Below are 27,984 nucleotides of genomic sequence, written 5' to 3'. Positions count from 1 at the left end.
TCTGCCCCTCGCCCTGTTGCACACCTCAAAGCTGCCACCAGGAGGCGACTTGATGCAGCCAACATCACCATGTTCCTTCTACCAGGTGGAAACAAGACCATGAACATTTAGAGCAAATGAAAAGATGATTTTAACCCAGTGGTTACTTCCTGTTTTAAGAAGAAGGTGCTGACACATTTCCTGTTGCTACTGGGCTGCACTGTGAGCATCACTGAATATTAAAATGTGGATGTTCAGGCCGGGACTCTTTACTGCAGCTGGACAATGTGTGTCTGAGTTGTAACTCTTTTTGACTCCAAAGGAAGAACGTTCAACAGAGACCCATAAGCTTTGAAATTTAGTTTTATCTTACATCTGATCAGCTGATCCTCGTCCTCCTTTAAAGTCAGCGCCTATGCCCTTTGACATGTTGCTCTTTAAAGACAGACAGCTGGGTTCAGGAGAGTCTGGTCTCTGCTGCTGGATCCTGAAACAACAACACAACTGATGTTAAATAGTTTTAGATTAAAAAAGAAAAAAGAACACAAGTCCTAAAAACACAAAGTTTGATTTGTTTCCTTATTCCTGTAAATAAAAGCTGTAAACAATGTTGATGAGGGATTTTTTCACCTCAGAAAATGTCATTTGTCTCTTTGTTTTGTTCTGTAGAGCAATGTTTCTCAAAGTGGAGTCCCCCACCCCCAGGAGTCCTTGAGTGGGTCTCCAAATTTTACCACTTTTTCTAGAATTTGCAACCTTTTTTTAAAAGATCAATTAAATTATTTTACCAACTTTTTTTGAGAAAATTTATTTTTTCAAGATGTTTTTTTTTTACTCTGTATTTCTCTATAATCTCATGTCATTGGCCCTAATTTGAACATATATTGACTAAAAAAGTAAGGTTCTTTAGTCTCAGAACAAATATTTGTGTATTTCTGGTGTTTGCTTCAAAATTCTGTCCAATGAGGGTCCGTGGTCTAATTTGTGTCAATTTAGGGGTCCTTGATGTAATAAAGTTTGAGAACCACTGCTGTAGATGAGTTGACGTTTCTATCTTTACCTGAGTTTTGCTCGTTCACTCTCTCAGTATTTATGGACGTTTGTTCGTCTGCTCCTGTAAAAAGCAGCTGCTGAGATTCTGCTTCAGCTCCTGTAACTGATCTGATCCTCTGTCTCTGCTCTCTGTGTCTGACGTCACTCTGAACTCACTAGAAATCACTGATCGGCCCCTCGCCCTGTTGCACACCTCAAAGCTGCCACCAGGAGGTGACTTGATGCAGCCAACATCACCATGTTCCTTCTACCAGGTGGAAACAAGACCACGAACATTTAGAGCAAATGAAAAGATGATTTTAACCCAGTGGTTACTTCCTGTTTTAAGTAGAAGGCGCTGACACATTTCCTGTTGCTACTGGGCTGCACCGTGAGCATTACTGAATATTAACATGTGGATGTTCAGGCACAGACTCTTTATTGCAGCTGGACAATGTGTGTCTGAGTTGTAACTCTTTTTGACTCCACAGGAAGAACGTTCAACACAAACTCAAAGGCTTTGAAATTTAGTTTTGTCTTACATCTGATCAGCTGATCCACGTCCTCCTTTAAAGTCAGCACCTATGCCCTTTGACACGTTGCTCTTTAAAGACAGACAGCTGGGTTCAGGAGAGTCTGGTCTCTGCTGCTGGATCCTGAAACAACAACACAAATGATAAATGTGCATGTTGGAGAGAAACTGATAAAGAACATCTTCATTTTTTAAAATAAACACAGCAACTGACTTTTAGAGAGAAAAGTCTGACAGTTTTAATTCTGACCTTTGACCTCTGGTCTGGCCCTGATGTCCCCCACACAGAGTGGTTTTAGAGGGAGGGGCTCCCTCCTCTCTGTCCTCACACTGATCCATGCTGCTGAGGTCACATCCACATCAGCTCACACACACTTTGTAGCTTCACCTGCAGAGGAAACACACATCATTCATGTGCACAGCAGCTCACATGTCCATCATGTCTCCAGCTGCTCCTCCACTGATTGGCTCTTCTTCTCTGCTTCATATCAGTGTCAGCTGAATGCAGTCACACAGCAGTGAGGAAGAGGAAGCTGCCATCAGCTGCTGTACTTCTACTATCAGTCCACTAGATGGCGTCATGAAGCTGCAGTGAAGTGAAGAGCAGCCCAGCAACATGATCCATGGACGACTGTTTCCATCCACTGACACACACAAGGACTGAGATCCACTGAGTTGATGTGACACAGTCTCTGTGTGGACAGCGTCCCTGTAGAAAACCACTGGATCAAACAAGCTACAGCTTTATTCATTTTTCTAATCTGTCATTACGAATCATCATTCTACCCTGGTATGTTTTTTCCCATCCGTATTTTATAATCTGAAATGGAACCAAATTCAGATAAAGCTACAGCCTGGGGTTTATAGTACTTATTGGAATACTGAATGTCATATGGGCCGACTAAAAGTAACAAAATAAACCGCTGTAAACACGTCATCTGTTGTTGTTTTTTTATTTTTATTTGTTTTTTGTTTGTTTATTTTGGTTTTGGTTTTAAATAAACTGCAACAGTAATGTGCAACAACTACTTTAAGTGCAACAACAACAATTAGGGATTTTTGTCATTATGCAGGAATTCTCTGGGGATTGACAGAAGTTACGCACAATAGATTAAAAAAAAAAAAAAAAAGGTTTATTGCTTTTTGGGGCCCAAGTAACTATGAGGTCTATAGTCTTTGGCTGGCTGAGTGGAGCTGCACACAAATAACCACTGTGTTAACTACTGACCATCGACTCTCTCTGCTTCTGCTCTTCTACCGACAATATCCACGCAACATGGCAGACACAGTTCTGTCGGTCCAGACTTTACAGTTACAGCTCTGACTCAGCTACAGTAACATTATGATAACAACGCAACGAGAAGTTGAAAAGCAGAGAACTCAGGTAACGACAGGTGTTAATGAGGAAAACATTCAAGTTCGCCTTACCTTCACATGAGAAAATAAACTGCGACACAACTGCTGGTTCTTCTTTTGTGTTTTATGGCAGTTTTGTTTCCCATTTCGGGGAACAACTGCTGGTTTAAAAGTGGAAGTGGGAGAGGGGTTGTCACATGATGATGAGAGACTGGTGTTTTTACTGCTGTTTATTTCTACTACTGAACCATAAATGTTTAAAATGAAATGATCGATCTTCAGTTCGCCGCTTGTCAGAAGAACATGTGTGTATTTCCCCTGTGTGTTGTTGTTATGTTGTCAGGACCGTCAGCAGGGGGCGACACCCACACTAGAAGAACTGTGAAGTACATACTAATGTGTCTATGTTGTACCAGACGGCTGCATTGTATATGTTTTTGGTATGATTATATTGTACAAGGTCACTGCTGTTTTTTGTGCCCTGTTTTAGTCTGAAAGCATGTTGTGGGCAAAATAAAATCATTTTCATTGCATTAAAAAGAAAAAGTTCCTATAAAACCATCTGAGGGGAAAACACGAAGAAGAGAAGAGTGGAGGGACTGCAGGTGTTCACACTCCTTTATCTTAAAATCACCTGTAAAAGCCTCTGTCAGGGGGAGAGAACAAAATCATTAACTTTGTGACAAGGGTGTGATATGTTCATACAGCCTCTGTGGGAATGCCAAAATAAAGAGGTAGATTAACCTTTTCCTTTTATCAATGTAAAGACCAAATGTGCTTGAGATCAGTTTTCAGATCAGATAAATCCTACCAGCACATTTATTTTGTGGCGTCCTCCTCTAGCTTTACCTCCTACCAGCAAACTAGCAACCAGCCACACATTGTCAGATTATTACAAATATTACTTTTGGTTGCTTGCAAAAAAAAATTAAAAAATCAATGAAAACAACAACTTCTTCACAGCTGCTTGTAGATATTTTTATTCACTGCAATTGTGTGATTATTTAGGGTGTTATATCAGTTTTATTAGCTGGATTTCATTACGCCCATAATAAATGACAGTATGTGTGTAGCTGGTGACAGCATCAGTAGCTACAGAAGCTGGCAGAGGTCACGTCAGGACTCAGACAGGAAGTGAAGCAGCGTGTGACGTGTGAAACATGATCCAGTGGTTTAATGGAGCCTGATCCAGCCTGACAGATCCTCCTGCCAGCAGCTCAGCCACTGGTTTGTGAACTGGGTGATGATGTGTTAAAGGGATAGTTCAACATTTTGGCAAATTGGCCCATTGCCATAATCGCTATAGTCATAGCAGTAGGTTCGTTACCTTTATTTGTCGGTGTAAGCTATTTTTAGAACGAAGGAGCGGAGCGGCAGGCTGCTCAGAGCTACGCTATGGAGGCTAAAGGAATTTCTTGGTTTCCCTCATCAAACTCAGCCTTAGCCTCCATAGCATAGCCCTGAGCAGCCTGCCGCTCCGCTCCTCCGTTCTAGGAATAGCTTACACCGACAATTAAAGGTAACGAACCTACTGCTATGACTATAGCGATTATGGGAATGGGCCAATTTGCCAAAATGTTGAACTATCCCTTTAAAGGGACAGTTCAACATTCTGGCAAATTCTCCTCTCACTAAAATCCCTATAGTAATAGCAGTAGGTTCATTACCTTTAATTATCGGTGCATGTTGTTTTGAGATCAGCGGGGCAGAGACGTGAGCTGCTCAGTGACACAATCCAACAACTCCACAACGCTCTGGTGGACAAGTTGGGTCCTGCACATTCACCACACTATGAGATAATCATCTATGTAAGGGATAATGCCCGACGAGGTGTCCATTATCAGAAATTAATGGACGACGCGGAGGCGTGAACCGTCCGACGCGATTAGTAGCTGATGGTTTTTGTGCTGCAGGAAATGCACATTACATATAAAACTGATTCAAATTGTTATTTATTATTTGATTCAGTGAATCCACAAAGAAAAATAAATCACATGTAATTCATTATATTCAGTGTCTCTACAACATTATGTTTGTTTCCAGTTGTGTTTATTGTTGTGTCTGTTTACCTGTGACCAGCTCACAAACAGCCTGTAAAGTTGAACATGAACAGTGAATTTGTTTAAAATGTGTTTTTCTCCTCAGTGACGCTGGCGGCTCAGAGACTTTTAGCTTGGTGATATTAGGCCTCGTCCTTCATCAGCAGCTGAGTAAAAGTCACCGTGGTTTTTGTCCTGTAATAATCGACGCTTCCATCTTTAAAGGAAGAGGAAGAAGTTTACAAGAATCATTGAGAAGAGTTTAGAAAATCAACTGATTTAATCCATGAATGTGAAAACCTGAGTGAGAGACAGAGACAGACATGTAGAGACTGAACTGTCTGTTCAACAGTGAGAAGGTTTCTGTGACAGGAGGAGACTCTGATTCACTCAACACAGAGACACTGAGGAACCAGAACTGTAGAGTCCAAACCCAGGATACAGAGGTTGAGTGAAGGTGGTGTTGAAGGTGTAGAGGTGGATCAGTGAGTCAGAGGAGACTCTGTAGAAGGACAGAGAGCCAGCAGGACAGTCCACATACACTGCTACTCTGTTAGAGACAGAGGAGGAGGAGGAGGAGGAGGAGGAGGAGATCTCTGTCTGTCTGCCATTGTGCCTGACGTAGTAACGACCAACAGAGCAGTACAGACTCCAGGACTGATCGTTCCATCCAAACCCACAGTCTCCACTGACTCCTTTCCTGCTGATTCCTCTGTAACTCACTGATATATAAACGTCTCCTCTCCACTTGACCTCCCAGTAGCAGCGACCAGTCAGACCAGTTGAACACAGCAGCTGAGGTCTAATGTCAAATCTGTCTGGATGATCAGGATATGACTGATGCTCCTCCACTCGTGTTGCCTTCCTGTTGTTGTCAGACAGTTTGATGTTTGTGTGCACTGTGTTTGTGTCGATTGTGAGTCGACAGGAATCTGATGGAGAGAACAAGACACAGCTGCAGTTATTGATCATGTGATCAGTTATTGACAGTTTGATGAAGACTCATGACGTCAGTGATGTGACAGTGTGAAGATGGTTGAATGTGCTGCTCAAAGTTTAGTTAGTTTATTTATTTATTTCATTCATTTATCGAGCATAAAAACAAAAAATAAAATAAACAATGACAATACTGTAACTCTTGAATGAAAGGGGGCAGAAAGAAGCAAACTTATATTGTCTACCCCTTGTTACAAAGAATTAATTCACAAATTAGATAGTACCTAGCCTCGTAAACCCGCCTCTCCCGGAACTGCATTTCATTTCATTCCGAGGGAGAGTCTGGCCTCATCCCCATTCTAACCGTTTGGACTGAAACCCTCAGAAGGCCGAGCCAATCAGCGTCGCCCGCTGTGATTGACACAGCACGTTGGCCAATCAGGGACCGACTGGTGCAAAGCCCCGTCACTACACCAACTTGCTGATTGGCCGAATGGGGTTGTCTGTCAACGCTACTACCAAAGATATTAAACCGTCTTTGCTACTACTCCCGCCCAGCTCCTGCCCACCCCAGACGGTTAGAATGGGGATGAGGCCAGACTCTCCCTCAGAATGAAATGAAATGCAGTTCCGGGAGAGGCGGGTTTACGAGGCTAGATAGTACCCACATCCAAGCAAAGAAGAAATGGAAGAAGAAGAAAAACATCAACAAACAACGTTTACAACAAAAGTGACATACATTATAATTGTATTATATCATATATTAAGTGTTGACATGCTACATGCAGTATATGTGCACTAGGGCTGCAACTAACGATTATTTTGATAATCGATTAATCTGTCGATTATTTCTTCGATTAATCGATTAATCGGATTTTTTAAAAATGCACTAATTTTATTTACATTATAGGGAAGAGAAGAACGAGGAGACGAGTTGGTTCTCAGTTTGATCCAGCACATCGCTGGCATCATTTATTTCTTGCTCAAATAGCCATGGACTAAAACAAAAAACATACAAATGTATGCTGTACGTGTGCAAAGATATACCGGTAGGCTTTTTTTTTTTTTAAATTAAAGTGCACAAAAAAGAGGTATTTTACGTTGCTTGAATGGACCTGAGCTGTGTAAACAATAATAAATTATAAAAAAGTAAAAAATGAAATCACTGAAATCACTGTTAACAGGATTTTTCTACATCAAATGGCTCTAACAACAGGCCATGAACCTTAAAGGTGGATTGTTTATGCAGACTCACTCACTCACTCACTCACTCACTCACTCAGTAAGTCAGACAGTCACTCCCACACCCATATTTCTACTCCTACAAAAACTTTGCATTGCAGTGCAAAATGTTAGCATGTCCACATGCTCCTGGCTAAGACTAGCTCTCTTCTTGGAAGCTATGTTTCCTGCTGCTGAGAACAGCCGCTCAGATGGTGTGGAGGTGCCAGGGATGCATAAGTAGGACTTTGCCAGCCTGGCCAAGGTAGGATACCTGTCCTCATTAGCCTTCCACCAATCTAATGGACTTTCTTCTTTGGCAAGGGGCTTCTCTCCGAAGTAGGTGAGTACTTCATTGCTCACTTGACTCTGGAGGTCCACAGCTTCCCCCTCTCTGTTCTCTTCTTCACCATCAGAATCCAGGAGTGAGTCCAGTAAAGAGACAGGAGCTGCAGGTTTAGCTGCTGCAGCAGCTGTAGTGGAGGTGGCACTGGTTATTTGGTTACAGCCACGCTGCTGCTCATCCATCACCCTTCTTTCTTTGAGTGCCAGGCTGTGCACTTTGTTTTGCACGTGCAGGACTTCCTCAGGTTTTAGAAACTTAAGTCTCTTGAACCTCGGGTCCAGGGCAGTTGAGAGGATCACTGTGTTTGGTGCTGTGTCTGAAAAAGCAGTCTCCCTCTTCCATCGCTGTTGAAGCTGCTCCATAGCAGTGACTTGGAAAGCCTGCATCAGGGCTGACTCGAAGGCAGCACTCTGGGTGGACTTGAGTAGCCCCTTCACAAGTGGCGGTACTGCAGAGATGGTTATGTATTTCTCCCCACTAATGAAGACAGTGGCACATTCAAAAGGCTTAAGAGCTGTAGAAAGTTCTTCCAGCAGGCTCCACTGGTCAGCTTTCAAGTCCAGGTACCTTTTGCCCCTTTGTGTGACAGAGGGGTCCGAAAGTGTTGCCGTTACAGGCCATCTTTGCTCAATCAGTCGCTCAATCATATAGTATGTGCTATTCCATCTGGTGCTTACATCCTGCACAAGCTTTTTTATTTGCTCAGGTGGGCCCATTTGTTTCTGTTTCTCTTTTAACTTGTTGCTGGCTAGCTCACTTTTTTAAAAATGTTCCACAAGACATCTTGCTGCCCCGAGAGCCTTATCAATGCTTGCGTGCTTGAGTGCAGAGTTGATTACGAGTTGCAAGGTATGGCCTGTGCAGCGTACAGAGGACCACCCATGCTTCTCCTCCAGTATGTTTGCCGCTGCCACAACATTGGCCCCATTGTCATGCACAATGGCAATGATCTTGGTAGGAGGAATTTTAAACCTGGCTACTCCTTCCTCCAACCACTCAGCGATGTTGGCTGCAGTATGTCTGTCCTGCAGTGGCATGGTGGTAAGGCAAACTGACTGCATGTTCCAATCATCTGTGATGAAATGGCATGTAATGCCAAGGTAGGCTTCGGTGGCTACACTTGTCCAGGCATCAGTGGTGAGAGCAATCTTGCTGCTGCTGTTGTTTATTGCAGTCATCACTTCCTGGACTGTCTCTTGATGTTTCCTCTCCATCAGCTTTGTAAAATGGGTCCTTGAGGGAAGAGTGTAACCAGTCTGCAGGGTGTGGATCATTGCTGTGAAGCCATCATCTTCCACCATTGATAGTGGCCTCATGTCGGTCACGAGCATGTTGAGGATGCTATCTGTCAAAACAGCTGCTTGCCGTGGTGTGCATGGTGCATTATTCCCCACCACGAAGCCACTCATGGTGAGTTGTTTTTGTCTGAAATTAGAAAGACTGTATGAGTATGCATAAAAGCACAATTATTAATTTACATAAAATGTAATACATGCCTTGTTGTTTTAGTTAATTATTATTGCTTATGTAAAGGCCAGTAACCCAAAGGGCAAGTACAGACTAGACTTTTGACAACACACACACACACACACACACACACACACACACACACACGCAACTACACGCACACACACACACGCAACTACACGCACACACACACGCAACTACACGCACACACACACGCACGCACAATAAATAAGGGACAGGAGTCAGGACTAAATACAGAATTATATGAGAACAGACTGAAAGCTTAGCGGGCCAGCTAAACGTTCGTTTCACAGCAAGTAGATCGTTTCGTTTATCTAACGTTAATACCCACTGTTTGCTTGCCATCCAGCTTGACAAGCATAGCTTAGCCGCTAACGTTAGCCTTGTATTGCGTTACGTTAGCCGGGTAATCTTGTCGAGCAAACAGCGGCTATTACAGTTAGATAAACGAAACGAACTACCTGCTGTGATATGAACGTTTCCTCACCGCTACGCACACGAGTCTAATCTTTTGTTTAATGAAAATAAAGATGAAGATTTTGTAGTAACATTAGCTAACTTACCCAGCCGAGCTCCCTTCCCCGGCGGCGTCATCCATGGCACCGACATGTTTCCTTTTTAAATGCTCTCGCATTACGGTTGTGCTCCCATGCCAAGCCAGGTTCATTTTGCATAATTTGCAGCTAACACTTTTTTTCGTTTTTGTCAAAGTGAAGTGCTCCCACACTTTTGATGACTTCGGTCTTGCGGTTTTCTCCCCCTCCGCCATGTGTGTTTTCTTTAAGCGCCGCTGTGCTCAGACAAGGTAAGTGACGTAGAGGCTCCACGACACAGCCAGTGACAGGAATTTTTTTTTTTTTTTTTTAGCCAGTGACAGGCTGCGACCAGGCTGCGACGCAGCAACTGATCTGCAAAACAAACGGCTCTGCGGGCCAAGTTAATCGCTACCCAACGAATCGATAATCAAATTCGTTGCCAACGAATTTAATAATCGATTATTATCGATTTTATCGATTAGTTGTTGCAGCCCTAATGCGCACATATACACATAAATACATAAACACCAATATCTGTATATAAATCCATACAAACAAAATTTTTCACGCATACATGTACACACGCACACACTTATGCACATGTGTGTGTATACACCTTTACATGTGGTTTTATTACATTTACACCAGGTCATATTTCTGAATCATGTTATTTTTAACAGTTTTTTTTAAAATAAGTAAGTAAAAATAAAGTAAAAACACACTTACACTTCCTCGGACCTGGTGACAAACACTGGACTCCAGCAGGCTGCACCCTGAAAGGAGGAGGGGGGTCAGAGCAGCACGTTCTCTGTCAGTATACACATGGACATTACATGGCTCTCACACACACACCTAACCCTTTTATCACTGTGTTCACATGGAGGCTGGTATGTATGGATGAACACTGAGCACAGAGAAGAAGGAGCTGGAGTCTTTATCTAGTGATGATACAGAGCAGGAGGAGACGAGGAGGAAACACTTCATCATGTGTTTTCTCCATGTGATGTCACTGCAGTGTGAGACACACTTTCACTCTCTGACTCTCAAGCTGCAAAACACACGTCACAGCAAAGAAGATGAAGACAACAGGTGGAGGAAGAAGAAGAGTGCAGCTGTGAACAGTGGATGGTTTCAGTGTTTGATGAGGAAGGAAACACACTCAACACATTTGTTAGAGCTCAGTGAAACAGTGAGTTTAGTGAGAAACACTGAGTGTGAACACAACTTGTGTTTGTTTGAAGAAAACTCCCCAGGAAGCTGAAGAATGAGGCTGAGAGCAGGTTTCCACAGGAGCCACAGCAGCAGTGAGTGGATGAAGGAGCTCTAATAGAAACCATCTGATCACAGTGACAGGACGGATCAGGATCTCATGATCAATGACTCTGTTCTTCTCTGCTCTTCACACAGATCAGCTGCAACACACTGACTCACTGAGATCAGTCACATCATGTGGAACAAAGCAGCCGTCCTCAGGACCAGTCCTGAGCTCCATCAAACCTGTCCACACATTTTTACTGGACTTGAAGTCAGAGTCCAGAGGAAGCAGAGAAACTGTAGAGCAGAGAGAACCAGGCTCAGCTCAGAGCACATGGACTCGTGTTTGAGCAGCACACACATAGGGCTGGGTGGTATGACCTAATATTCATATCATGGTATAAATCGAATCCCTTCACAGTGACGTATATATCGCGGTATGAATTTAAGTGTAAAAATTATAATAGACATGTTTCTGAATGGGTTTTGTAATCCCTTTAACAAAGCTAAATTGATTAACTTTTTTTTTAAAAAAAGCAATAATGTAATTTTTGGAGCATTTATTGTGCAGAAAGCAGATCTCAAAACTCCAGCACTTTATGGTGAAAATAGTGCAAACGATCACAAATAAAAATGCCATAAATGATCAAATAAATTGCTCATGTAACCTTTGTTTGCTGTCACTGTCACTCCACACATCTTGCAAATTATCTTTTTCTACTCAACATCCGACACACACACACACACACACACACACAAGAAGAGTGTGTTTCATGGTGAGCGAGATGTGAGATTGTTTTGGAGTCTCCGGTTGCTATGGATACGGTACGTCTTCTCTCTACGAGGTTCATAAAGTCGCAGATGGTACCATTCACCATGGGCCAAAACTTATATAATTTCTACCGTCTACCGCATATACCACGCAGCCGTACACACACACAGTCTGAAAACAGCTGTTTGACCACACACACATTCAGCCACAAACACTGATTATTACACTGTTCACTACACTCACTCTCTTCTGATTGACAGCTCCAGGCCTCTGGACAGTGATGACATCTGGATGTCACACTTGTGATTTACTGTCTCCTCAACACAACAACAGATCTCATCAGGACAAGATCAGGATCTCAGACAGACTGAGCTGATTATTGATCATCAATATCTGACCAGACAGAGACCTGATGGTGCCGCCTGATTTCTGTCTCTTATTTCCTCCTTGGTTGGAGACGCTGGGAGAAAATGTCTAGTCTGAGCAGTGGACATGGTTTGATTGTTGTTGTTGTGTTGTTATTAGTGTGTCAACACTCAATAGGTCTCTACAGTCTCTGGGACTGTTCAGGTCAAACACTCTGTTGGTTCAGGAGCAGTTCAACCAGCTGCAACTGAAATGTTTCCTGATAAACTCTGAAATAAAGTCTGATCAAAACATCAGGAGAGACTCAGAGCACAGCTGCCAACAACTGGTTTCATCACTGACATCTCTTCTCCTGAATATGACACAGTGAGTCATGATGAGACACTGAAGTCATGAGGAGAAACTCCTGATCCCAGTAGTTCATCACTGTGACTGATGGAAGCTGCACAGCTCATGTTTGAAACACTCAGAGATTTTGGCTTCAGTATAAACTGTGTTGGGACGAGTCAGACTGTGACAGAGGACGTCAGTGGAGTGGGCGGAGCTTCACTGTGGCCTACACCACCTCTGTATATGGTCTGAGTGATCAGATCTGATGTCATCAACACACCAATCACCTGAGACAGATGTTAAAGGAGACCTATTATGCTTTTCCAGCTTTTCAGACTTTTATATATGTTTAAAATGTTGGATAATGGTTCTAGAGGCCGTGGAAGTGTCATATCATGAGGTTAATGCATTTGGAGGTAAACCCTACTAGATGATTGGGATTTCTACTGACTTTTTTTTTTTTTTTTTTTTTTACTTGGTTGCACTGACTTTTTTTTTGACATGAGGTCGCGTTGACGTCATGGCGTGCCGGACTCCCCTACATGGTCATGCCGAGGTCTCTGCTCCAGCCGGCCCCACCTCCCCCCATGCTGCTCTGTTGTGGCTGGGGTCACAGCGGAGAGCGGCAAGAGTACCTTGCTGCAGTCAATATGGCCGACACGAGCGGCGCCATACATCCAATCCATACCGGAAGTCTCAAGCGGAAGTTAGTTGCTCTGAGGCGAGCTACAACAATAAAAGCACGTACGTTTCAATCCATACCGGAAGTCTCAAGCGGAAGTTAGTTAAACACCGCTCCGAGGCGAGCTACAACAATAAAAGCACGTACGTTTACACATAATTATGGATTCTTTTTGCAGTTACATGTTTATCGTAACGGTATAATTGACTAGGTAATTAACTTCGCAAGTTTATAGGCTACTGTAAAACTCAGAAGTTAGAAGTCCACTAATCACTAAATATAATGTTAACTTTTCATGGATTAATAACTTCTTCTATAACTTCTAACGTTCAACGTTAACATAAAAATATGGTTGTGTGGTGGGGTTCACTCACGCACACTCTCTCTAGCTCCCAATAGGACTGAATAATATAAATATTGAATAGACTGAATTCTCATTAAATAAACCTAGGATTAATAAAATGAGAATTTACAATATCAAATGAATTGACCACTTTCAGATTAGTCAGTAGTTGCAACATGCAAACCACACAGTCATACTTTGACATTAATATTTTTATTATTGGGGAGGTAGAAAAATAGAAGACACAAATAATTGGTGGTACCAGACATTATGCACTGATCATGATCCTTCCTGTCAGGTAAGATGTGACCGAGGAGATAAAGGCCAGTTTGGGGAACTGTGCTGTCTTAAGGAGGCTCAGATTTCTTGACATCTGTAGTACAATCAGTCTGTGATAGCAAGTGTGTTCTTTTATGCTGCAGTCTGCTGGGGAGTAGGGACTTCAATCCTGCTGATCATATTTTAACCCTTCAGGGATCTTCAGGGATGAGTAGGAGCATCATGGACAACATGATGGCCCTGGACATGTGTTCCTGCAACAGAGCAGGCATTTCCTGGGTCTACAAATGTATTCATCATCAGGTTTAGCTATCAAATGAATGCAATAATTAAATTTTCCCATTTTCAGTCCTCTGTTAATCTTTCTGGAATCAAACAAAACACAATATTGCACTTTCATACTGGCAATAATAACTTGACTTGAGTTATTTTTTGTAAACAATGCCTTTATTACAAAACAGAACAAACAAACAGGTGTCGCCAGGCCATCCTGCTTTGTTGGGGGCACAGTATCTGGTGGTGGTGGGGCTTAAAACAGGCTCCCACTGGCCAACACAACCTCAGCCTTCAGCCTGGTGAGGCCTTCCTCCACGAGGATTCTGATCAAAATCTGAAAAATAGTAACATGATCCAATCATACAGTAACCTTATGATGCTGTAAAGAGTGTTCTCTTTGTTTTTATGCTTTCCAAAGGAATAAAATTGAACACCCAATAATTTCCTCACAATTCCCATGCAAGCTCGATTGACATTCTTACCTCTGGGAGCATAACATCAAAGACAAAATCGAGGAGGTGGATATCCCCTTTTTTTATCTGTTCCCCCACGCCCGTGACCTCCTCAATGACTCGAAGGACCTCAAAGATCTATTAAAAACAAAAACACAAAGTAAACAAATTAACCGTTGTTACCTCTGAACACACATACATGAGCTAAGCTAAGCTAAGCTAAGCTAAGCTAAGCTAATAGCTCGGACAAGAAAAAACAACCTTCACGAGACGTGTCACTCAGTTATTCCACGCATCGCATTTGTAAAAAGCACGAATTACATCCTAAAGATAATACCACACTCGTGGAATGATAATTAAAAAACTATTTTTCTTACCGTTCGTTGAACCGCTCTGTCTACACCATGGATGTATTATATTAACGGTCTACACGAAAGATGGTAGATTTTATGGAATTCTTCCTTCTTCTACACTTTTGGTGCATTACCGCCACCTTCTGTCCTGGAGTGTGAACCAGACTGCACGAAGAACAAACTTCCGCTTGGGACTTCCGGTATGGATTGGATGTATGGCGCCGCCCGTGTCCGCCATATTGACTGCAGTTGGGTCCCTCTCGAGAGCGGAGTAGAGCACTTCCTGCTTCTTCCCTGCATGTTGTAGCGCTGTAGCGTCACTTTACTAAGTTTTACTTAGAAGTTTACGCCGACATTTCATGTAAGTGAAGCTGTACCTGTGTGAGCAGCGACGTACCGCCGGGGCGACGTTGTTCGCCGGACCGACGTAACGCTGGACCACCGGAGCACCGGAGCTCCGGAGCTGCAGCGGCTCCTCACACAGGCAGAGCCCGTCTGCAGGCCTCCTTGGCCGGGCAGACGTCCGTGCTCATCGCGGTAGAGAAAACCATCGCTAATAAACATACCCGCAGGTTTTTTAGACGTTTACCACCGTGTGGTTATTCTTTTGAGGAGATAAATGTTGGTCTCATTGATTGAATCTTACAATTGTGGCAGTTGAATTAGTTTGAATGAAAAGTGAAGCTGTGAGAAGGAGGAGGAGAGGAGAGGCGCAGTGCTGCGTTGCTCTGTAGTCTATGTGCACAAATCACCACATTTACATCAATAAATAACTGTTTTACAATGAACTGACCAGTGCATATATTTTAAATTTATTTTATTACGTTATATTACATGTTACATGGTTACAGTAGCCTACATGGCAAAGACTACTCTATACCATCTTTGGTTAGGGTGAGACTAGGTCATGGGCACATTTCAATACACAATGTAGACTGGTCAGATGCATACTGGAGATACTGGCAATTTGCCTACTGCAGATTTAGCTTTTGTTTGCATACTACATTTTGGCCACATCAGTATAGGTACTAGTAGTAGACATTGTCATGGTAACGCAATGCTGAGGGAGTGGTTCATTTGCATTTAAAGGGAGGGGCCACTGAAACAGACCGTTTTGCACAGTCCTGTTTTTGAGAATACTGTGATGTTTGATCTTTGGGGTATTTTGACCGAAGCACGTCACAGACATGTCTTTAAGACACCCGGGAACTATTTTAGTTTGTGCAAAAAGGAGCATAATAGGTCCCCTTTAATACCAGGTGTGATCAGGTGTGAACGGGGCCATAGAAAATGTTCCAGCTCCTCCTCCTCTATCAGACAGTGTGTGTGGCTGCAGCAGCCACTCGATACCTGAGAGAGTCCAGTCTCCAGTCTGGATCCTCCAGTCCAGCAGACAGCAGCTTCACTCCTGAGGCTCCTGGATGATTGTAGCTCAGGTCTAGCTCTCTCAGATGGGAGGGGTTGGAGCTCAGAGCTGAGGCCAGAGAATCACAGCCTTCCTCTGTGACCAGACATCCTGACAGACTGAACATACACAACAACACACAGGAAACCACTGTCAACACCTGGAGATGTGTTCAAGTGTCATCAGATAAACAGCTTGATGGATCCTCACCTGAGAGTCTCCAGTCTACAGTGTGGACTCTCCAGTCCACCAGACAGCAGCTTCACTCCTGAGTCCTTCAGTTCGTTGTTACTCAGGTCCAGGTGTCTCAGACTAGAGGACTGGGAGCTGAGGACTGAGGACAGAGCTTCACAGCTTCTCTTTGAGAGGTTACAGCTGCTCAGTCTGAAGAGATGATCATGAGGAATTAAAGAAGAAAGGAATTTATTTTCTGTCCTGTTGAAAACACAGACCAGTCATTATATAATGATGAATAAATCGTCAAACTATCTCTACACTTACAGAGCTTTGTTAGAGGCTTTGACCACTGGCAGCAGCCTCAGAAGAGCCTCCTCTGAAGCAGAGTATTTCCTCAGATCAAACTCATCCAGATCTTCTCCTGATGACAGTAAGATGAAGACCAGAGCCGACCATTGACCAGGAGACAGTTTATCTGCGGAGAGACGTCCTGATCTCAGAGATTGTTGGATCTCCTCCACTAGAGAACGATCATTCAGTTCATTCAGACAGTGGAACAGGTTGATGCTTTTCTCTGCAGATTGAGTTTTTTTAATCTTCTTCTTGATGTACTGGACTGTTTTCTGATTGGACCGTGAGTCACTTCCTGTCTGAGTCATCAGACCTTGTAGGAGAGTCTGATTGGTCTCAAGTGAAAGACCCAGGAGGAAGCGGAGGAACAAGTCCAGGTGTCCATTTGGACTCTGTAAGGCCTTGCCCACAGCACTCTGGTAGAAAGGTGTAGATGTGTCTCTAAACACTTGAGACCAACGAGATGTTGTTTGTTGTTGTGACATCAGGTTGAGTCCAGAGTTGATGAAGGTCAGATGGACATGAAGAGCAGCCAGAAACTCCTGAACGCTCAGATGGACAAAGCAGAACACCTTGTCCTGGTACAGGCCTCTCTCCTCTTTAAAGATCTGTGTGAACACGCCTGAGTACACTGAGGCTGCTCTGATATCGATGCCACTCTCTGTCAGGTCTGATTCATAGAAGATCAGGTTTCCTTTCTGCAGCTGCTCAAAAGCCAGTTTTCCCAGAGACTCAATCATCTTCTTGCTCTCTGGACTCCAGTGTGGATCTGTCTCAGCTCCTCCATCATACTTGACCTTCTTCAGTTTTAGATAAACCACCAGGAAGTGGATGTACATCTCAGTCAGGGTCTTGGGCAGCTCTCCTCCCTCTCTGGTCTTCAACAGCTCCTCCAGAACTGTAGCAGTGATCCAGCAGAAGACTGGGATGTGGCACATGATGTGGAGGCTTCGTGATGTCTTGATGTGGGAGATGATCTCTCTGGCCTGCTCCTCATCTCTGAACCTCTTCCTGAAGTACTTCTCCTTCTGTGGGTCGGTGAACCCTCTGACCTCTGTCACCATGTCAACACACTCAGGAGGGATCTGATTGGCTGCTGCAGGTCGTGTGGTTATCCAGAGGCGAGCAGAGGGAAGCAGTTTCCCCCTGATGAGGTTGGTCAGCAGCACGTCCACTGAGGTGGACTCTGTCACATCAGTCAGGATCTCAGTGTTGTGGAAGTCCAGAGGAAGTCGACACTCGTCCAGACCGTCAAAGATGAAGACGACCTGGAACTGATCAAAGCTGCAGATTCCTGCTTCTTTGGTTTCAGAGAAGAAGTGATGAACAAGTTCCACCAAGCTGAACTTTTTCTCTTTCAGCACATTCAGCTCTCTGAAGGTGAAGGGGAATGTGAAGTGTATGTCCTGGTTGGTTTTGTCTTCAGCCCAGTCCAGAGTGAACTTCTGTGTTAAGACTGTTTTCCCAATGCCAGCCACTCCCTTTGTCATCACTGTTCTGATTGGTCGGTCTCTTCCTGGTGAGGCTTTAAAGATGTCTACTTGTCTGATGGTTGTTTCTGGTCTGTCTGGTCTCCTTGAAGCTGTTTCAATCTGTCTGACCTCATGTTCATCATTGACCCCTCCAGCCCCTCCCTCAGTGATGTAGAGCTCTGTGTAGATCTGGTTCAGAAGGGTTTGGTTTCCTGCTTTAGAGATCCCCTCAAACACACACTGGAACTTCTTCTTCAGGGCAGATTTGAGTCTACGTCGACAAACTGCAGCAAAATGTTCTGAATGAAAACACAAGAAATCAGACCAATTACAGATTTAACATGATAATTCCTCTAAATAACAATTATATGAACATGTTTCCCTCCATATGTTGATGTCAGTGAACGTCTCATTTGTCCATCATGTTGAATCTTTACAGAAATCCTCTTACTGCTCTCCAGACGCTCAGCCAGCTCCTCCTGCTTCCTGCTCCTCAGGAGCTTCACTGTGATCTTCACTAACGCCTCTCTGATGCTCCTCTGCTCTTCATCCTCACCATCCACCACCTCCTCATCCTCCCTCTGACTCCCTGAGCATTCTGGGTAATTTGGACTCAGAAGCTTGTGGATCTTCTTCAGCTCGTTCTTCACAAAAGTGACCATGTTCTCCTCCAGCAGCTGGAACAGAAACTCTATGAGTGACAGCATCAAACTAAAACCTGACAAACTGGCAATCCACTGGTGTCAAAGTGCAGCATGGAGATGATTGTGAACACAACAGATGTAACAGCAGCTGTTGGACATGTACCCACCATAAACATGGAGTCCAGGTGTGTTTGATGCTGCTGGGCAGACTGACCACTGGGAACCTCTGAGCTCTCCTGGTCCACTCTGTGGAGGAATCAGTGTCAAGTCAACATCAGTACAGAGAGATAATACAAGATGGACTTTATATGTCCCCTGAGGACGTTCACAACAGAGATTTCAGACCTGGTCCAACAACACGTCGTACAAACTAGTTAATTTCTACAATAACCTGAGTCTGACTGTCAGTTACAGCTTTTAATTTAATAATCTGGTCCTTTGAGTCGTTGCTCTTTAAAGATAGACAACTGGGTTCAGGAGAGTCTGGTCTCTGCTGCTGGATCACAACTGATGTTAAATAGCTTTAGGATTTCAAAAATAAGAAAATTAAAACAGAAAAAAGATGAGGGCCAATAAGTTAGTAATTTAATGGCAATAATAAAAACAGTTAAAATTGATAATGATAATTTCATCATAATTCATAAAAGATTTAATGTCTTACTTTAAAATGTATGAGTTAATGATAAAAATGTTCTGTGTCTTTAAATTCTTTGCTATGATATCACCTGACAGTTGTAATTGTGACCGGATGTAACAGTTGTTGGTTTGGAGTCAGATAATGATGGAAACAACACAGTCTTTTTACCGTGCGCCAGACATTGTAATTTACTTTCAAGTTTTCAAGTAAACATTATAAAATCAAACGAAAGTCGTCATGTCTTGTCGCTCACGTAACAAAATGGTGTTTGTGGACTGAGTTAATGTTTCTAACCTACTTTGAACGGAATAATCAATTTTTGTCAATAGACAACAAGAGAAGTGACAATGTCCCTTTAAATAGTTTTAGATTTTCAAAAAAATAAGAACATGAACACAAAAAAAACATGAACCTTAATAAAAAACAATGCTTGATTTGTTTTCTTATTCCTGAAGATAAAAGCTGTAAACAATGATGATGATGGATTTTTCCACCTCAGAAAATGTCATTTATCTCTTTGACTCCACAGGAAGAACGTTCAACAGAGACTCAAAAGCTTTGGAATGTAGTTTTGTCTTACATCTGATCAGCTGATCCACGTCCTTCTTTAAATTCAATAACCTGGTCCTTTGAGTCGTTGCTCTTTAAAGACAGACAGCTGGGTTCAGGAGAGTCTGGTCTCTGCTGCTGGATCCTGAAACAACAACACAACTGATATATCTTTTCTTGGGGGGTGGGGTTGCCTTTAATTGACAGGACAGTTGAGAGAGGATAGGGCCACTCAACGCGGGTGCATGGGGCGGGTGCTCTACCAACTGAGCTAAATACCGACCCTGATGAAAGATTTTTTCACCCCAGAAAATATCATTTTTTCAATTTCTTCTTCAATCTTTTGTTCTGTAAATGATACAATAATACTCTCAGTATTTATGGACGTTTGTTCGTCTGCTCCTGTAAAAAGCAGCTGCTGAGATTCTGCTTCAGCTCCTGTAACTGATCTGATCCTCTGTCTCTGCTCTCTGTGTCTGACGTCACTCTGAACTCACTAGAAATCACTGATCGGCCCCTCGCCCTGTTGCACACCTCAAAGCTGCCACCAGGAGGCGACTTGATGCAGCCAACATCACCATGTTCCTTCTACCAGGTGGAATCAAGACCATCAACATTTAGAGCAACTGAAAAGATGATTTTAACCCAGTGGTTACTTCCTGTTTTAAGTAGAAGGTGCTGACACATTTCCTGTTGCTACTGGGCTGCACTGTGAGAATTACTGAATATTAACATGTGGATGTTCAGGCAGGGACTCTTTACTGCAGCTGGACAATGTGTGTCTGAGTTGTAACTCTTTTTTCCTCCAAGGGAAGAACATTGAACATTAAGTCAAAAGATTTGAAATTTAGTTTTGTCTTACATCTGATCAGCTGATCCACGTCCTCCTTTAAAGTCAATGTACCCGCCCTTTGACATGTTGCTCTTTAGAGACAGACAGCTGGGTTCAGGAGAGTCTGGTCTCTGCTGCTGGATCCTGAAACAACAACACAACTGATGTTAAATATTTTAGGTAGATGGAACATGAATACAGAAAAGTTTTGCAGTTTTATGCAACCTGGCTAAATATTTGTCAGATTTCTACAAACCCCGGATGACGATAACAGAACGAGTTTCGCTGATAATGTGTAATTTAGAGTCCGCATTTTCTGTGCCCCGATCACTCCCACTATATGGCTATAAGCAACTCTCGAATGAACCTAAATATTGTCCAGGACTCCTCATGACATCAAAGTTACATGGGTGAGCAAACAACCTTATTTTATGCCAGAAATAATGTCCAGGTTGTAAAAAATGGCACTTGTCCTTTAACATGTGGATGTTCAGACAGGGACTCTTTACTGCAGCTGGACAATGTCTGAGTTATAACTCAGAATTAGAATCATTGAAATTTGACTCCACAGGAAGAACGTTCAACAGAGACTCAAAGGCTTTGAAATTTAGTTTAGTCTTACATCTGATCAGCTGATCCACGTCCTCCTTTAAAGTTAATGACCTCATCCTTAGACTGGTCGCTCTTTAAAGACAGACAGCTGGGTTCAGGAGAGTCTGGTCTCTGCTGCTGGATCCTGAAACAACAACATAACTGATAAATGTGCAGGTTGGAGAAAAAATGATGAAAAATATCTTCAATTTTTTAATAAACACAACAACTGACTTCTAGAGAGAAAAGTCTGACAGTTTTAATTCTGACCTTTGACCTCTGGTCTGGCCCTGATGTCCCCCACACAGAGTGGTTTTAGAGGGAGGGGCTCCCTCCTCTCTGTCCTCACACTGATCCATGCTGCTGAGGTCACATCCACATCAGCTCACACACACTTTGTAGCTTCACCTGCAGAGGAAACACACATCATTCATGTGCACAGCAGCTCACATGTCCATCATGTCTCCAGCTGCTCCTCCACTGATTGGCTCTTCTTCTCTGCTTCATATCAGTGTCAGCTGAATGCAGTCACACAGCAGTGAGGAAGAGGAAGCTGCCATCAGCTGCTGTACTTCTACTATCAGTCCACTAGATGGCGTCATGAAGCTGCAGTGAAGTGAAGAGCAGCCCAGCAACATGATCCATGGACGACTGTTTCCATCCACTGACACACACAAGGACTGAGATCCACTGAGTTGATGTGACACAGTCTCTGTGTGGACAGCGTCCCTGTAGAAAACCACTGGATCAAACAAGCTACAGCTGATTGTTACACACACAACAACTGGGCCTCAACTCAGCTGCAGTACAAGCAGGAAGTAGCACAACAAGGAAATACTCAAGGAAAGTACAAGTACCTGACAACTGTACTGATGATAGGCAGTAACAGTACTGATCAATAGACTGTAGTAGCTGTTGAAGCAGGAGCCTCTGTGGTGTTCACTGTCTTTCTGAACATCATATTAAAAACCCTGTGAGCCGCTCAGCCCGCCACACTGAGTCCACATCAGTCCTGAGCCTGTAGTGTAGCCTAAATCTTTTTTTAAAATGAACTACAACAGCAATGTGCAACAACAACTTGAAGTGCAACGACAACAATTAGGGTTTTTGTAATTACGCAGGGATTCTCTAGGGGTTGACAGAAGTTACACAATAGATTTTAAAAAGTTTGTTGCTTTTTGGGGCCCTGAGTTGTTGTGAGGCCCTAAGCAGGTGCTTAGTTCGTGTATATCTTTGGCCTGGCTCCGAGTGGAGCTGCACACAAATAACCACTCTGTTCAACTACTGATCTTCGACCAACTCGGTCCAGACTTTACAATTACAGCTCTGACTCAGCTACAGTAACATAATAATAACACAACAACAACAACACAATGAGAAGTTGAAGGGTAGAGAACTCAGGTAACGACAGGTGTTAACGAAGAAAACATTCAAAGTGTTCACCTTACCTTCACATGAGAAAATAAACTGTGACACAACCGCTGGTTCAAAAGTGAAAGTAAACTTCAAACAGGAAGTGGGGGAGGGGAGGGGAGGGCCACATGAGTGGAGAGACTTCATCTAAGATCTGTCATATGTTTATCTTTATATGTGATAAGCGATGCACTACCACAATAGTTTTTCAGTTTGAATTATCTAAGGAGGTGTGAATTTAATTTATATGTATGTAAAATAATTGTTTTATCTTTGAGTATGTCATTGTTCATGTAATGTGGCATGTTTAAATAAATAAATGTTAAAAAAAAAAAGTGGAGTGGAGAGACTGGTGTTTAACTGCTGTTTATTTCTCCTACTGAACCATAAATGTTTAAAATAAAGTATTAATTAAAATATCGATCTTCAGTCCACCGCTTGTTAGAAGAACTGTGAAGTACAGACTCATGTTTCTATGTTGGACCAGACGGCTGCATTGTATAGGGTAAGCAGCAGTAATGAGCTGTAGTGTAGTGGTCAAAATAAAATCCTTTTCATTGCAATTAAAAAACATCCAATAAAACCATCTGAGGGGAAAACATGAAGAAGAGAAGAGTGGAGGGACTGCAGGTGTTCACACACCTTTATCTTAAAATCACCTGTAAAAGCCTCTGTCAGGGGGAGAGAACAAAATCATTAACTTTGTATTAATGACAAGGGGTGGTGTGATATGTTCATACAGCCTATGTGGGAATGACAAAATAAAGAGGTAGATTAACCTTATATAAATCCTACCAGCACATTTATTTTGTGGCCTCCTCTAGCTTTACCTCCTACCAGCAAACTAGCAACCAGCCACACATCCTCAGATTATTAAAAATATGACTTTTGGTTGCTTGCAAAAAAATTTAATTAATCAATGAAAACAACAACTTCTTCACAGATGCTTGTAGATATTTTTATTCACTGCCATTGTGTGATCATTTAGGGGGTTATATCAGTTAGCCTATATTAGCTGGATTTCATTACGCCCATAAATGACAGTATGTGTGTAGCTGGTGACAGCATCGGTAGCTACAGAAGCTGGCAGAGGTCACGTCAGGACTCAGACAGGAAGTGAAGCAGCGTGTGAAGTGTGAAACATGATCCAGTGGTTTAATGGAGCCTGATCCAGCCTGACAGATCCTCCTGCCAGCAGCTCAGCCACTGGTTTGTGGACTGGGTGATGATGTGTTAAAGGGATAGTTCAACATTTTGGCAAAGTCATAGCAGTAGGTTCATGTTGTTTTGAGATCAGCAGGGCAGAGACGTGAGCTGCTCAGTGAACACAATGGAGGTGAACGGTACAGGTCCCCTGTCCCTCATCAAACTCATCAAATACACAATCCAACAACTCCACAACGCTCTGGTGGACAAGTTGTGACCTGCACATTCACCACGCTATGAAATAATCATGTATAATTATGTAACATCTCGACACATGAAGCAAATACTCTGAACTACTGGTGCTGTTGAAATCCCTCCGCCCAGCAGCCGTGTCTGGAAAGTAGTTCCGGCTGCATTTGCCTCTAAAACAACTCTGTCTCGTACCTGCTGTCACCTGCTACAGTCAGACGTGCCAAATAAGAAACATGGTCTTCAACATGAGTTCATGTTTATTTCATATTTTATTGTGTCAGCTTGAAACCATACAACCATGTAGTGTCGTCAAACAGGAATGTGCACGGCCAATCAAATCCCAAACAATCCATGAACCAATCAATGGTCACTAATAAACGAAAATTAAGTCATGAGTGTTAATTGGCTCCAGTTTCCAAGAAACAGCATTTAGATAATAATTATAGAAATATATCATAAAAACAATCTCAGTCTCAACGTCAAGATAAATTTAAATCTAAACGTCATGAACTCAGTGTCATGGTAACAGAAAAATCATTAGGATTAGTAGCTGATGGTTTTTGTGCTGCAGGAAATGCACAATACATATAAAACTGATTCAAATTGTTTTATTTGATTCAGTAAAACCACAAAGAAAAATAAATCACATGTAATTCATTATATTCAGTGTCTGTACAACATTATGTTTGTTTCCAGTTGTGTTTATTGTTGTGTCTGTTTACCTGTGACCAGCTCACAAACAGCCTGTAAAGTTGAACATGAACAGTGAATTTGTTTAAAATGTGTTTTTCTCCTCAGTGACGCTGGCGGCTCAGAGACTTTTAGCTTGGTGATATTAGGCCTCGTCCTTCATCAGCAGCTGAGTAAAAGTCACCGTGGTTTTTGTCCTGTAATAATCGACGCTTCCATCTTTAAAGGAAGAGGAAGAAGTTTACAAGAATCATTGAGAAGAGTTTAAAAAATCAACTGAGTTAATCCATGAATGTGAAAACGTGAGTGAGAGACAGAGACAGACATGTAGAGACTGAACTGTCTGTTCAACAGTGAGAAGGTTTCTGTGACAGGAGGAGACTCTGATTCACTCAACACAGAGACACTGAGGAATCAGACCAACAGAGTCTAAACCCAGGATACAGAGGTTGAGTGAAGGTGGTGTTGAAGGTGTAGAGGTGGATCAGTGAGTCAGAGGAGACTCTGTAGAAGGACAGAGAGCCAGCAGGACAGTCCACATACACTGCTACTCTGTTAGAGACAGAGGAGGAGGAGGAGGAGGAGGAGGAGGAGGAGGAGGAGGTGGAGGAGGAGGAGGAGGAGGAGGAGGAGGAGGAGGAGGAGGAGGAGGAGGAGGAGGTGATGTCTGTCTGTCTGCCATTGTGCCTGACGTTGTAACGACCTTTAGAGCAGTCCAGACTCCAGGACTGATCGTTCCCTCCAAACAAACAGTCTCTACTGTCTCCTTTCCTGCTGATTCCTCTGTAACTCACTGATATATAAACCCCTCCTCTCCACTCGACCTCCCAGTAGCAGCGACCAGTCAGACCAGTTGAACACAGCAGCTGTTCCCAGTAGTCAAATCTGTCTGGATGATCAGGATATGACTGAAGCTCCTCCACATGTGTCGCCTTCCTGTTGTTGTCAGACAGTTTGATCTTTGTGTTCACTGTGTTTGTGTCGATTGTGAGTCGACAGGAATCTGATGGAGAGAACAAGACACAGCTGCAGTTATTGATCATGATGATTCTTTGTGAATAGGTCTTACTGAGTTAGGAGTCCTCACGAGGACTAATCTCTCCCAGACTTAGGAGCTACTTTTAGGCCTAAAATACTTTGTGAATTACTCTTATTTTAAAAAACTAGGAGTCCTAAATTTAAGACTGACACGCCCACTTTTTTTAGGAGTTGCTCCTAAATTCGGCCCTTAGGAGCTACTTTTGACCCTCAGATTCTTTGTGAATACGGCCCCAGATATTTTTCTCATGACACAATTCAATCAGATCACGAAATAAAATTTTGACTCCTGTTCACTTACATGGAGACTTTTTCCGAATTGAGGTCCCATGGCGAGTTTCTCTTCTGCTTCGGCTCTCTATAACCGTGAAGTAGGGATGTCACAATTACTTGTTTTCACAATTAATCGCGGTATTAAACGCCACAATTAATTGATCGCAAAGATTCCTAAATACCGTCAAAAGATCATGTATGAACCGTGTTGGCAGATGTCATGTGCGCCAAAGTAAAGGTAAATGCACAGATACTGGTCCATTTACCTAACGTAGCATTGAATTTAAATGCTAGAGTGTCATTTGTAATTTAAAAAAAAAGATTAAAATTAACTTAAACATTTGGTATCGATGACACTTCCACTGGTGGATTAATAATTGGTCATATTTTAATAGATATTTAAAATATTTTATAATTAGTAATGTATATTTTAACAATATTTGAATTTACACATTAATAGTATTGTGAAATTAATCAATGCATAATAATCGTGATAAATGTAATACCGTGATTATTTCTCTGACAATAATCGTACCAAGAAAATCTGTAATCGTGACATCCCTACCGTGAAGGATTTTTTTGTCATATCGTCTCATGTTGTGTGTGTGTGTGTGTGTGTGTGTGTGTGTGTGTGTCCTCACCTGGGCGTCGCTCTGCTGCTCTCCATCGTCCCTCAGCTCCTCCGACGGCTCTCTGATGGACATACGATGTTTCACCGTGGCCGCCGCCGCCGCCGCCACCGTCGGCGCCCTCGGTGTCCGACGTGTTGGGCGACTCGGCCAGATCCAGGAACTCGTCCCGCCTCTGGCCCCGGAACCGGATCTTGTCCAGACGCTTCAGCATCGTAGTGGTGGTGGGCGTCGCCGAGAGACCGCGCTCTACCGGGACATGGCCGCCGACCAATCAGCTGCAGAGACTGAGCAGAGGGGGCGGAGCCACAGGAAGCACTGATCAATGAAGGACCCACAAATATAATATCACTAAATAATCAATTAAGACCTGCAGCTTTATTCAAACGTAACTTTATTCTACGTGAACAAAAAATAATCAGTAAAATCAATAAAAACATGTTCAGAAACTGTTAAATCAATCAATCAATCAATCAATCAACCAATCAATCAAACTAATCTGAAATGAAACAGCTCAAACAGATACGAGTGTCATAGATTGAAAGAATCCAGATGTTGAGACTAAACAGCAGCAGAGGATTCCTGCAGCTGCAACATGTTTTAACCTCTGAACGTCTCCAGGGCTTTTATTTTGAAACTCACTGAACTTTATTGTGACTTCTAGTGGAGGATTGATGCACAAAAAGGTCTGATAATTGATCACAAGTATTTACAAATTAATTAATTAAATATAATATTATTAAATACTGGACATATTTGTTGCTTTATCAAATGAAACTTTATTCTACATGAACAAAAAAACAAAACAATGACGGATATTTTTCAGAAACCCTCTGAAGGCCTTTTTATCGAACTGAACCTGAACTAACCATGAGTCCAACCTGAGATAATTGAGCAGTTTAACATGGAGGGTTTTGTTTGTTCTGGAGTCGACCAGGTGTCGTCTCTGTTTGTTCAGGGAGGAAAAACACATTTCATCTGAGTGACGTCTAAACCTGGACTAAAGCTGGATCTTTCTTTGTATTAAAAAACGAACTTGTCTTTGTCTGATGTGATCATAAACTGTGTTTTAGGGTTATTAAGGTTATTAATAAGTGTCACTTTTCAATATTTTGGGGAAAACAATTAATAAACAAACAGATTTCTCCAGATTAATTAACAAATAGGCTAATGAGTTGCACCAGATGACAATGATACAGCTTTTGTTTTTCCTTGTTATTTATCGTTATTTAGTCATTTAATTGATTAGTCAGGATCAATATGCTGGAATCTGCCTCCATGATGATGTGTTACGTTTGTGTAAAATCCTGACT

At 42.6% G+C, this 27,984-nt stretch overlaps 2 protein-coding genes and 1 pseudogene across 2 annotated transcripts in view; all 3 read right to left on the bottom strand.

Moving 5' to 3' along the window:
* LOC146986434 (protein NLRC3-like) overlaps positions 1-2,273 on the bottom strand; it is a 28,372-nt gene extending 26,099 nt beyond the window's left edge. Inside the window, exons 1-3 of the mRNA XM_085780209.1 lie at positions 1,794-2,273; positions 1,554-1,667; positions 353-466 (exon numbers count right to left, since the gene is read on the bottom strand). Coding sequence (XP_085636335.1) covers positions 353-466; positions 1,554-1,667; positions 1,794-1,882 — 317 coding nt within the window. The 5' untranslated portion in view covers positions 1,883-2,273. The remainder of the gene's footprint in view (positions 1-352; positions 467-1,553; positions 1,668-1,793) is intronic.
* LOC146986424 (protein NLRC3-like) overlaps positions 1-27,984 on the bottom strand; it is a 478,141-nt gene that overhangs the window by 314,402 nt on the left and 135,755 nt on the right. The window contains exons 2-4 of the mRNA XM_085780211.1: positions 21,501-22,014; positions 21,262-21,375; positions 20,670-20,783 (exon numbers count right to left, since the gene is read on the bottom strand). Of these exons, the coding sequence (XP_085636337.1) occupies positions 20,670-20,783; positions 21,262-21,375; positions 21,501-21,589 (317 nt within the window). The 5' untranslated portion in view covers positions 21,590-22,014. The remainder of the gene's footprint in view (positions 1-20,669; positions 20,784-21,261; positions 21,376-21,500; positions 22,015-27,984) is intronic.
* On the bottom strand, positions 6,755-8,861 carry LOC146986433 (E3 SUMO-protein ligase ZBED1-like; annotated as a pseudogene).

Source organism: Trachurus japonicus, chromosome 6, assembly GCF_045865225.1.
Source record: "Trachurus japonicus isolate A0001 chromosome 6, Traja_1.0".
Classification (NCBI taxonomy): Eukaryota; Metazoa; Chordata; class Actinopteri; order Carangiformes; family Carangidae; genus Trachurus; species Trachurus japonicus.
The sequence above is the reverse complement of the archived record's forward strand: the minus strand, read 5'-3'. Positions and strand labels throughout refer to the sequence as shown.